Genomic DNA, 12,305 nt, shown 5'->3' on the forward strand with positions numbered 1-12,305 from the left:
CATGCATAGTTTCACTCCAGGACTGTCAAAGAGCAGCTTTGCACGATTACAGTTCAAAATATTTTTTAAAGTTTCCATTGTGTCTTAAAGCAGATTTGGTTCTTCCCCCCCCCGATTGGCTGCTTCTTGCAAAGAGGTTTTAACTAGTGGGTTAAAGTTTCGAGTCTCTGGAGAGAGCTCCATAAGACATGTCCCTTCATTGGTCTCCAGCAGAGCCAAGAGAATCTAAAAAACAAACAGTCAAGTCTAAACTGGACATAAATGCAGCTAATAAAATCGATGCTTACAACCTGTGAATTTTATACCTGCAAAAAAATTCTAAAGATTAACATTTTTGTTCATTTAAAGAAAAAAAGTAAAGATGAGTTATTTCAACCTCTTTATTCAAAAAGGCATGTTTCATTCTCACACCTGCATCCAGATCATTACAATTGATGGAAGAACCTTTGACTTGGAAAAAAAATCAAATAAAATCATTGCATCACATGATAGGACGCTGCGCTCGTGTGAGGCAGCAGCCTCCATCGTCCATGTAATAAATACACCCGCTGACATGCAGCTTTGGAAACACCTTTTTTTTTATTAAACTTTAAGGCCTGTGCTGTCCCTCTCCACACGGACTCTTGGAGCAGTGTTCTAACAAAACCTCATAAAAAAAAAAAAAAGTCAACTTGTTATATTTGTAAGAAAATGAACATGGCAGATTTGAATCTAGGGAAAGTTTGGTTTACAGAAAGAAGTGCGCCAATTTAAAAGGAACATTCAGAGTGTAGAGCGGCTGTAACCCGCAGAGCCTCCTGCTGCTCCTGCCAGCTCAGATGATGGTTTTCTAAATTCAGGAGAGGACGAGCAGCGAACGCGTTTGATCCCGGTACCTGCGGAGGGAGACTCAGCCTGATATCTACAGAGTGCGGTGGGATACGTGACGGGGGATCAAAGGGAACGAGGCCTCGGGGACACCTTTTGACATGCAGACAGCAGGTACTGCAGACGAACAGCTGGGTGCATGACTGCTGCTGCTGATTTCTCTTCATTGTTTTCACTGAGAGCAGAGGAGACTTTCAAATGGCTACTTAACAACAACACTGGCACCAGCAGCAAAGCAAGCACATTTCTACTGACCTGAAGGTGGGACGGACCGCTCTGCGTTCTGCAGCGCTGATCCCTCCCACATTCGTTCATTTACTAATTACAGTCAGCTGATTAAAAACTGAAGGGTACAGATATGTTCGTGTCCACCTGCTGGGCTGCAGCTCAGCATTACCATTTCAGATAATGTAAACAGCCAGCTGATCACACAGATTGTAAACAAATCACTTTAAAGCAGAGCAGGTGCATCGTGGGAAATGTAGGTTCCAGTACCTCTGGAGACTGAACAGGACTAGAGATTCGGGGTCAGATTTATCACAGGGCAAATTAGTCATCACAAAAAATGTGCCAGCGGGAGAACAATTGTGCATGTGATCCAACACTGAGCTAACTCGTGAGCACAGATGCCAGCATCTTACTGAGCAGAGCACACGAGATAATATCCACTAACCTGAATAACATAATCACAGGGTAACATGTTGATTTCACATCAGTGAGAAGCAGCTGAAGGAGAAACATTAAACTCTGATAATGAGGACGACCTCCTCTGGTAGAAACTGATGACGACTGTGGAGCAAGATCCAGAGAACCTCATAAACCTGACATCTGTGTGTGATGGCGGGCCTTTAGGATACACACAACAGCACAACGCAATTATTTACCAGGCTGCATGTTAGTGAAGAGTTACTGTGCCACCCTGTTTCCGTGTATGGACAGCCAGAACGATGACGACTGTCAGCCGCCTGCAAAACTCCATATTTACATTCAGTGACACGAGGAACAGGAACACGCTTCAGAGCTGACCGAATCACATTAATAAGTTTTGATGTGATACTACAGAGAAGTAAAAAGAAACAACAGAAGAGTCAGTAAAGTTAACCTTTGGCACCACACTCGCAGCTTTAAGCCATCCACCTGTGCCTTTAACTAAATTCTGCTTATGTGATTCGTTGAATTGCTCACGGCGCTAATTTTGTACTCTGAAGTAGAAAATCTTACACAAATGTGGGGAAAGGGGGGGAAACATGTCTTTGTGCCTCATGAAACACACGGAGCGACCTGCAGACATGGCAGAAAAAGTTGGTAGGTGAGGGGGAAACTTTCCTCGAATTTTGAAATAAGTGATTGACGCGAACAGCGGTGAGAGCAGAGGACGCCGATGTTTGACATGTGACAGTATATTAGAGAGTTGCCTTGAAAGCCTGAAATGTGGCCGTAAGCCTGTGGTGCTCAAATTGTGACTTTGCTTGCTTTTAAAAGTAATTTAACCCTCTGCACCATCTTTGTTTACAACTGTGTTGATCTGGCATGCTGATAAAAATTTTAATGCACTGTAGCAAGTGAGAATTAACCTAAAAATGAAGGCGTGCTGTCGGCGCAGCAGGATGATGTTAGATGAAAGCGTACTGTACGGTCAGTCTGGGTTTCAGTGCTGACAGAGTTTCTGTATGTGTGTAAATGATGCGATGCATAGAGCAGCCCCAAGCAGAGTCCCCTGATGAGGGACGGCTAATCTCTCTTGCTGGGTCCGTCCTCACTCCCCAGCACGTTCAAGTACAAAAAGAAAAGTGAGTCAAAGGTCACAGTTCGTCAGGTTAAATCCAGCGTGGAGGAGGCTCTTAAACTCAAACCCACTCTCTCTCTCTCTTCCTCCTCGACCCCAGCATCAAGTCAAAGGTCGGCTCGGGTTCAGCGGGATCCTGGGCGATGCTTTCCCAGCCTGGGCTTCCAGGTGAGGATGCTCAAGATGATGGCGGGGGCGGGGCAGAGAACCTCTGCTGTTCCTTATTCAATCTCGATTGGTGGATTTTTTTCTCCTTTTCTTTCTTTTTTTTTTTCTTCTTTTTTTTACTGCTTGATATTGTTGAGCTGTGTGTCAGATTCGTTTTCCTCCCTCCTTCCACAGTCTGCCTCTGTAGGAGGTGGACCTTCTATAAAGATCTCTTGGTGAGTTTCTTGCCCTTCTTCAGGGACAGCTTGTTCTTGACATATCCCCGCTTCCTCTTGGCCGTCTGTAAACAGAAGAAAATGACAGGTTCAAGTAGAAATGTATGATTTTGTGTGCAAGTTTGGCTAAAATGTCCAAAACAGCGGTGAGCTGGAATGGATGTGGGGACCTTTTTAGAGGTGTACTTCTGCCTGTTGGTGTCAGTGCTGCGCAGCTTGTGCTCCACCCGGTCTCTGTTCTCCAGCTTCTTGACCTTATAAATCCTGACCAGCCAGTGCTCTGAAGTGAACGCCTCCTCCAGGTGCTTCAGCTTGATGTCCTTGTTGCCGATCTCGGCGTTGCGTGTCCGGTCGAAGCCCGGGGGCGTCCTGAAGTCCAACTGAACAAGAAACAAAAGCATAACTTAAATGAAACACTGACTAGTTTCTGCTTAGTAGAAAAAGCTCCTTGACGATGACATACCTGCATCTCTCCAAAGCGGTAGTAAGACATTTTGTACATAAGGCAGTTGAGCAGGGTGGGGGAGCCTGCCTTGTCCACTCTGAACTCTCCTTGGGGGGTAAAATAATCACTTTCCTGGGGTGAGCCGTAACAAAAGGTGGAGAAAGAAAATAAATTAAAGAAAAGAACGAACACGTGTTCATATGTAACCAGAGAGTGCGAGATGGTTCCCTCACCCTGATGTCCCTGGGGTGCTCCCCCTCTGCGATGCGCACCATCCACAGGAACTTGTTGATGTCATCACCTGAGTAGCCAATCACCCCTCCGAAGATGATCAGGACATAGTCGACATCCAGCGACCTCATGATTTCATAGGATGCAGTCTCATTGGACGACATGGCTTTGCCCACCTGTTAAGGCACAAACACACCGCAGGTTAGAAATATCACACTTAAGCTGCCTCACAGACCATTTACACTCATTAATCTAACACGTCTTTGGACTGTGGGAGCAAGCTGGACTCCATATGCAACACAGAGAGCAGCCATGCTTAAGTTTAGGTAAGGAAGATAGATAGAAGCTGCACAGATACAACCCCTGAGAGCAAACTATTCATTTTTCTCAGAATGTCACAGCTTTGAGATTAATGTCAGAATTCTCTGAGAAAAGTCGGAAAAACTCCAAAAGACGCCCGACCTATAGAAACCATTTGTTGGCAAGCACAGCAGTAAAATGGTTCTTGTAGTTGGTCAGTGGGTTTGCACATATCTCAGGAGGGATTTTCTTCCACTCCTTCATTTTAGGTTTCTTGGTTGCTGCTTGGAAACTCGAAGCTTCAGCCTCCTCCACAAATTTCTATAAGACTAAGGTTTAAAGACCGGCTAGGCCACTAAATGTGCTGCTTCTTTAACCACTCCTTTGCTGCCTTGACGCCATATTTTGGGTCATTGTCATGCTTGAAGACTCGACTATGTTCTGGCTGAGGAAAGGAGGAACTGGAAAGGAACTGGGTTTTTTTGAGGTTCTCAAAAAACAAAAAAACAAAACAGTTCCAAAGCATAATGTTTCCACCTCCACCTCCTGTGGAGATGGTGCTTTTTGGGACATACTCAGCATTTCCATTCCTCCAAACACGATGGGTCGAGTTGATGTTTCATGTTCCCACAGCACGCCCTGCGAGCGCTGCAGGGTTTCATTCCATTATGTTGTAGTGCGTTACCAGTGGTGTTCTTACTGACTATGGTCCCATCTGCCTTCGTGTCATTAACAAGCTCCTCCTGTGTAGTTTTGATCTGATTCACCGCATTTCTCATGATCATCCTCACCCCACGAGGCAAGATCTTGAACAAAGCTCCAGACTGAGGACGATTGATGCTCATGTAATATTTCTGAACAACTGCACCAACAGTCACCTGCTCATAAAGCTTCTTGTTGGTGGTATTGTAGCTCATTCTAGACTCCTGCAGGTCTACAATCTTATTCCTGACCTCCTTTGATAGCTCTTTGCTCTTACGACGGTGGAGGAGAGGTTGGAATGGAAGAAACAGACTCCTGATTTCAGCATGATACACATATCACGTGTTGTAGAGAATCAAAACCCAGATTTCACTCGATGAGATGCAAATCAATTTATAACATTTATTTCATGTTTTTCTTTTCAAGATTTCTGGCTAATATTCTGTCTCTCTCCATAAAAATCTAAACTACCATCATTTATTTGTGAGCAAACCTGCAAATTCACCAGGGGGTCAAATCATCAGTTCCCCCACTGTAACTTAATGTTTGCAGCTTATGTAAAATACAAAAGGGAAACAAACCAAACATTTTAAACCTAAAATAATTGGTCTTTTCTTCTGGTGGTTGGTTTAGGCGCTTGAATTATTCAGCAACAACCCAGCAGCTGTGTGGAAATGATAGCAGAGTTCACAACCCAGAGTGACCTCGAGTGGAAATACTCTGGATTTTGGTCAGTAGACAGCAGGGCTGTGAAACCTCAACTGCTCTTACTGAATAATGAATAAGCAAGTGATAAAAGCTTCATGCACTACAGGTCCCTCATGGGCTGTTGTTGAGGAAAAGATGTTGTTGTTCCTTGTTTTTCACAGCAGAGCTCGCTCTGGGCATCAAACGCCCATGCTGTATAGCTTCATACTCGTACTTGTTCATCTTGTAATACAGATCATTTAAGGTCTGCTTTTATTATTAAAAAAATAATAGTTGTGTGTCTGTGCTCTGGAACACATGGATGCAATCCACACAGTCAGCTATTTAAATGGTTTGAACTTATTGATAAGAAACAACTTATAACTAACCCATTTCCAGTTAGAGAAACTGTTAGGTGACTTAGGTTTTAGGTAACTGACTCGAGGAGTAAGTCGGGTTTTGCTGCTTTGATTTAAATCTCCGTTCTCAGCGCGTCTTTGTAGCGGTGCAGCACTGAATCTATGGAGTGCCTCTTTCACATGTACAGTATTAAGCTCTCTTAGGGTTTTGCAGTGCAGTGAAATGATGCAGTTGTGTCCACTTGGTGGTGTCATACACCAAGACAACACATCAATACTCAGGGCGCTACACGAGGGCTGACAAACATCGACCAGAAGTTGTGTAACTAGGCAACCATCAGCAAAAGAAGGGTAAGAGAAAAGCAGTCGGAAATACACGAGTAAAACAAGACAAGGCAGTGAACGCATTTCTGACAACACTCCTCTACAAACACACGACCAAGCAGAAGTGTAAACTCTGGGAATGACCCTTCAACCCGGATTAGAATTTCCTGGCAATCATTTCATGGCTCAGACTTAAAAGGGTAAACTCAAACCAGCTTTTCCAAACCTGGGACAGGAGATAAAGGGGAACGGGCAGATCAGCTCTCACCAGTGCTATATGACTGTTGTTCCATGTGTTGTTGTCAACCAGCGTGGTCCTGTTGGCCATGCCTGCTATCTGGTAGCCGTAGTCCCACCACGACATCACTCTGGCGTGCTCGTCCGTGTTCTGCCTCAGCCAATAGTAGGCCTCCCTGAAATCGTCCAGGATGTTGCGAGAGCTGTTGGGGACAGTTGCAGATGTGTTAATACTCCTGTGACGTTGGGCCTAAGCATACGTGTTTCCAGCTGATTACATTTATTTTATAACTTAATTAAATGAGCTTTGCCTGATCCGTAATCGAGAATAATGCTTATTGATCGTATGCAGGGCTTGTTGTGGCCCATTAATCCTGTCTGATACTAGTGCTTTTAGCTTCTTTCCCTTTAAGAACTCTTCTGATTGGCTGCCCCTTGAAAACAGCAGGTACATGCTCACACTCAGAGCCATGGACTCAAGATAAACATGTGGTCCTGCATCATGTCCCTAACATGTAGAAAACAAACTCAGTGGTTATTAGCCTGAGCTTTCAGCTCACAGGGGTTACTGGTATATACACCAGCTATAATTATTTGAAACCTTGGCCATGTTTAATATGAATTCAATTAAATTTTATTGACAACAGTTGCCTCAAGGCACTTTATATTTTAAGGTAAGAACTCTAAAATAATAATGAGCGTCCATCACTGTAACAGCATCTACTCTGACAGGAAATAAGTACACGCTGGATGGGTCCCTCTTTAAAATCTTTGCCTCAGGAACCAGAATGTGCCTGACAGTTTGTTTGACGGCAGTCTGTTGTGCAGCACTCTGCCACAGCGTTTTCTGATATCTGCAGAGAGGAGTGGCAGCATGGAGCCGCTGAGCAAGGAGCTTTGGTGCGGATTAAGACCGCCTCTATTCATTTAAAGCATGAAGTGAACAGTTTCAGCAAACAGAACTTTAAAAAAAACACAGCACATCTGGTAGGTAGCATCATGTGGAGCCAAATGTTGTAATCCACTTAAGCCCACAAAATAGAGAGTAACCTCACTGAAACTATGATGACAGCGTGGTCTGTGTAGAGAAGCTGCTGTTGGATTTTTAAATGTCACTGTTGTAAGAGGTGCAAACCGTGCTCGTACATTAGAGTGAGGGTAGAAATGTCAGGGGCAGATCTCTAAATGCACAGTTACAGCATGGAGGGGAAAAATATGTAATTTCAGTGGACTGACCCTTTATAGAGGGGCCAACTGTACAAGGATACTCTCAGCTCTGTTGTAAACAGCTCAAACACAGAATAGTTCCTCCAATCACAGAGGTCCTGCTAAACCAGAGTCCTTACCCATCGTGGTTGTACGATGCCAGCACCACACTGGGGCTGGAGTAGGCGTTGCTGGTGACCCAGGTGCAGTGGACGGCAAACATCATGAGCAGCATCAGCATCAGCATGGTGACTATGGACTTGATGTTGGGGCCGAGGCCCTCCTCCGCCTTCTCTTGCTCCGACACGTGTTTGCGTACCTTCCCAGCCTGCCAGGGAGAAGCCGAGGTAAAGGTTACTGAAACTCCATCAGGACATGTCCGCTGTCCAAACAAGCTGCTAATGTACTAGAGGGTTATTTAATAGTCCTCGCAGAGAATTCTCAGGCAGACAATTAACTGTTGTTGCGCTTTTATAGTGTGACATTTAACAGCACCCTTCAGCAGACCTGTGATGCATTATTCCCCACGTATCGATTTGGAGGAAAAGCAGCAGAAGGATGAGGAAAACATTGGACGTGAGTTCTCTTTGTTTCTCCTGAAAGGTTAAAGGGGGAGGAGGAGCGTAACAGCTACAAACTGCAGTGTTGTCACTTCAAACTTTTTATGATAAATGTTTCCCGTAAACTTTTACCCTCTGATCCATCCAGCAAGTGGTGCACACACAGGGACTAGGACAGAACTTGTTTTGGGGTTTTTTAAACGGTGATTTATTCTGCTCCTATTTTCATGCCTCGTATCCGACTCAAGCTTTGAACTCTAAAACGAGCAAGGTCACACGACAATTAAAAGAGACTCATGATCATTTCCAGCTCTTTAGTTTGATTCTCTGCATGATACACAATCCAAAATAATCCTTATTTCTACTACACCACTGTTCATCCCACTCTGAAGCATTTAGTTCATGTTTAAAAAATATATTTAATCTTAGCACAATGACTCCAACAGAGGTTAAAAATCAAGCTGTGCATTTGATTAAAAACTTGAACCACTACTTTTAGCCACTTCAGAGTGTAGCGCAGCTCATGGCAGCCTTGGATTTTAGCGGCTCATTTCCACACCCAGCTAGAATGAATACGCGTTAGCATTCATTTTCCTTTTCACTAGTTTGATTTGAACAAAAAAAATGTATTTCTTTAAAAGCTTTCACTATGTGCAACATCTAGTTAGTAGCCAGATGTGTTGTCTACTATTAAATATAGAGTTTACAGAACCGCTTCCACCCGACAAAACTTACAGCTTCACAGCTTCATCGCCTGTAAGTGTTAAAGTTTCTCTGCATAATTTTTAAGACTTGTTATAAATGACTCCAGATGTTGCAGTGAACTGCAGTCATGATCACATTGACACAGATGCTGCATGGTGGATTATAATATATTTGACTCTGTGGTGCTGGCTGACATGTGACACTACAGTCATGTCCACCCATTGATGGAATGCCATTTCATTCCTGCGTAGTACATTTAAACAAAACAATGACTGCAAAGTCTGTAAAAAATATTTTGTGCAGGGAACACACGATGACCCCTGACCTTGTCATAGAGGTTGCCGGCATTCTTCCTGTCGTCCTCGTCGCTGCTGTCCTCTGCAGGTGGGCTCTGCCTTTTCATGTCATCGCCCAGGTAGTGTTCAAAGACGCTGGAGAAGGCAATGGCTGACAGCATGCACACCACCGGAGTCAGAGTCAGCATCAAGCGCACCATCACGCCGGCAAAATATACGGCACTGATAGCATACAAGGCCACTGTGACGAGAAGCAGAGAGACACAAGGAGGTCAGAGGTGACCGCAACGCAACAATCCAAACTTGATGAGTTTCATTAAGTTTTGCATTCAACTATGTTTAGTCACTTTAATGGGACCAAGTCACTTTACATCTGCAATGCATTTGCTGTTTGATAGCCACTTAAATGGCTGCACTTCTTTTCTGTGTTTATTACAGGGTAAACCTCACTAATAGGTGGAAAGGAGGTCAAAAGAGGGGGGTGGGAGGATGAACAGCAAGATGAGAAGAAACAGAACAGCAGAAAGACCAGTACAGCACAAAATCAAACACAAAGCCAAATGTGCATGTGTGGCTTTATTCATGGAGTGAAAGATCAAAGCCTATCTGTGGAGTGATTAGGAGGGAACAGGTAGAGAGCAACAAAAAAAACTGCCAAGGGAGAGAGGAGCAGCGAAACAAGTAAACAACAAAGTGGTGCAAGGAAGAAAGTGCAATAACCAGCCGGAGGAGAAAGACGGACTTCAAACTGGTAGGTAGGTCTCTAACCCGATGTTTTATGTTTCCATATCAGCAACAGAGATTTCATTCTTCTCAACCAGGAACAAAAACTATGATATAAGCAAGCAAGAGGCTGGTGTTGTGAGTTTCAGTGCTAAAACAGTTAAATTAGCACCTCTGAGAGAGTCCGTCACAAATAATGCACTTTGTACGGTCAATGAAAAAATTATTTGAACCTCAGCTGATTTTGTCTATAATTTCAATGGTCGGTTTATTTGAGCAGTGAGAGACAGAACAAAAATTTAAAAAAAAAAAACCCAGAAAAATGCATTTCAAAAAATGTATAAATTTGCATTTTCAGGAATGAAACAAGTATTTGATCCCCATCAATCAGCAAGATTTCTGGCTCCCAGGTATATATTTTATCCAGGTAACGAGCTGACATTGGGAGCCTTCTCAAGAAGCAATCAATCCATCAGATTCCAAACTCTGCACCATAGCCAGGACCAAAGAGCTTTCAAAGGATGTCAGGGACAAGACTGTGGACCTACACAAGGCTGGAATGGGCTACAAGACCATCGCCAAGCAGCTGGGGGACAAGGTGACGACCGTTGGTGCGATTATTCGCAAATGGAAGAACCATAAAATAACTGCCAATCTCCCCTGGTCCAGAGCTCCACGCAAGATCTCACCTTATCGATAATGAGAACTGTGTGGAACCAACCCAGAACTACTCGGGAGGAACTTGTCAATGGTCTCAAGGCAGCTAAGACCACAGTCACCATGAAAACAGTTGTAACACAGTAAACCACGAAGGACTGAAATCCTGCAGTCCCTCTGCTCAAGAAAGCACATGTACGTTTGAAGCTTGCCACTGAACACCTCAATGGTTCAGAGGAGGACTGGGTGAAGTGTTGTGGTCAGATGAGACCAAATCGAGCTATTTGGCATCAACTCAACTCGCCGTGTTTGGAGGAAGAAAAATACTGCCCATGACTCCAAGGACAGCATCCCCACCAACAATAGATCCACCAACCATTCGATTGGTAGATGACCTGCACTACCACCTGAGTCACAGCTGCCCCCTCAGTCAGGCAGATTTTTGCTTTAGTGGATTGAATTGTCTGTGCTTCTCATGCAATGTTCCTTCTCTTCCTAATGAACTTCACTGTCATTCCCTTACCTGCCAAACAAACCAATCAGCATTGGACTCATAGATATCCTCCTGGGAAGCAGACTATTCATTTATGTCCTCTGTAATAGTCTGTGATGTACTAAATAGAGGACAACTTCATTGATATCTGGTGTGTTTGGGTGGCCTCTGTTATCTCCAGAGAGGCAGGAAATCACAAAAAGAGTTCAATGGGAAGATTCTTTTTTCATCTGTTCTCAGGAGGATACGATTGCTGTTAAGGCAAGTGCTGAATTCCCAGCGTCTTTGTGCAGTCACAGAGCTGTGTGAGCAGATGCCAACACAAGACCACAGTCTGCATGAACTCAAGACCTTTTGTACAAACGAGTTACCGCTGGTCAATGGCACTGATTCTCTCCTAGTGTGACAGCTAACCTTGAAATACTGCAGAATCATATCTCTATCTATACACACACACACACACACACACACACACACACACACAGGGTGGGCCATTTATATGGATACACCGTAATAACATGGGAATGGTTGGTGATATTAAAGTCCTGTTTGTGCCACATTAGTATATGTGACCCGGTTACTGCGTTCACCAGATATCAACACAATTTCGATCCGCTCCTCACGTGTTAACCTCTTCGACATGTCGGTGGCTGTGAACAAAGAGAAACTTGTAAATAACTCATGAAAGAATAAAGTTACGTTGAAACCAAGCACACCATTGTTTTTCTTGTGACATTACCAATAAGTCTGATGTGTCACATGGCCCTCTTCCTATTGAAAAAACAAAAGTTGTATCCAAGATGGCCGACTTCTAAATGCCCACCATGGTCACCACCCATCTTGAGGAGTTTGCCCCCTCACATATACTAATGTGCCACAAACAGGACTTTAATATCACCAACCATTCCCATGTTATTACGGTGTATCCATATAAATGGCCCACCCTGTATATCTATCTCTCTATACATCTATAGATACATATATATATCTATATGTATCTATCTCTGCATAAATACTTCAGGTTCCTGGATGGATTGTCAGACTTTGGGACCCCGCTGGATTCTGAAAGGTGTTTGTTGACACGATGAACAAACAAGAAGAATAAATGAATCCAAAGAGATAAATTAGTTCTCTGCCAAGTCGAGAGCTCAGGCAGAGGGCTAATTAATGTGTTCAGTGTCTTTTGTTTTTCTGTCTGCAAGATTACACAAAAACTAACAAGGCTGGATCTCCTTGATGGAGGGGTGGAACGTGGGCAAAACAAGAAGCCATTAAATCCTTGGTGCAAATGCAGTTTACACATTAAAACTGCAAGAAAGGAGAATGGCCTTGGCAGAGGGTTGT

The 12,305-nt window shown here is 43.8% G+C and overlaps 1 protein-coding gene across 1 annotated transcript in view; it reads right to left on the reverse strand.

The window, feature by feature from the left end:
• Nucleotides 1-366: 366 nt before the first annotated feature.
• LOC309716901 (dolichyl-diphosphooligosaccharide--protein glycosyltransferase subunit STT3B-like) overlaps nt 367-12,305 on the reverse strand; it is a 75,915-nt gene continuing 63,976 nt past the window's right edge. The window contains exons 10-16 of the mRNA XM_082551021.1: nt 9,118-9,329; nt 7,668-7,855; nt 6,353-6,524; nt 3,715-3,888; nt 3,500-3,613; nt 3,207-3,416; nt 367-3,101 (exon numbers count right to left, since the gene is read on the reverse strand). Of these exons, the coding sequence (XP_082407147.1) occupies nt 3,021-3,101; nt 3,207-3,416; nt 3,500-3,613; nt 3,715-3,888; nt 6,353-6,524; nt 7,668-7,855; nt 9,118-9,329 (1,151 nt within the window). The 3' untranslated portion in view covers nt 367-3,020. The remainder of the gene's footprint in view (nt 3,102-3,206; nt 3,417-3,499; nt 3,614-3,714; nt 3,889-6,352; nt 6,525-7,667; nt 7,856-9,117; nt 9,330-12,305) is intronic.

The sequence above is a fragment of the Aulonocara stuartgranti genome (assembly GCF_965226115.1).
Source record: "Aulonocara stuartgranti genome assembly, chromosome: 11".
In the NCBI taxonomy this organism is placed as follows: Eukaryota; Metazoa; Chordata; class Actinopteri; order Cichliformes; family Cichlidae; genus Aulonocara; species Aulonocara stuartgranti.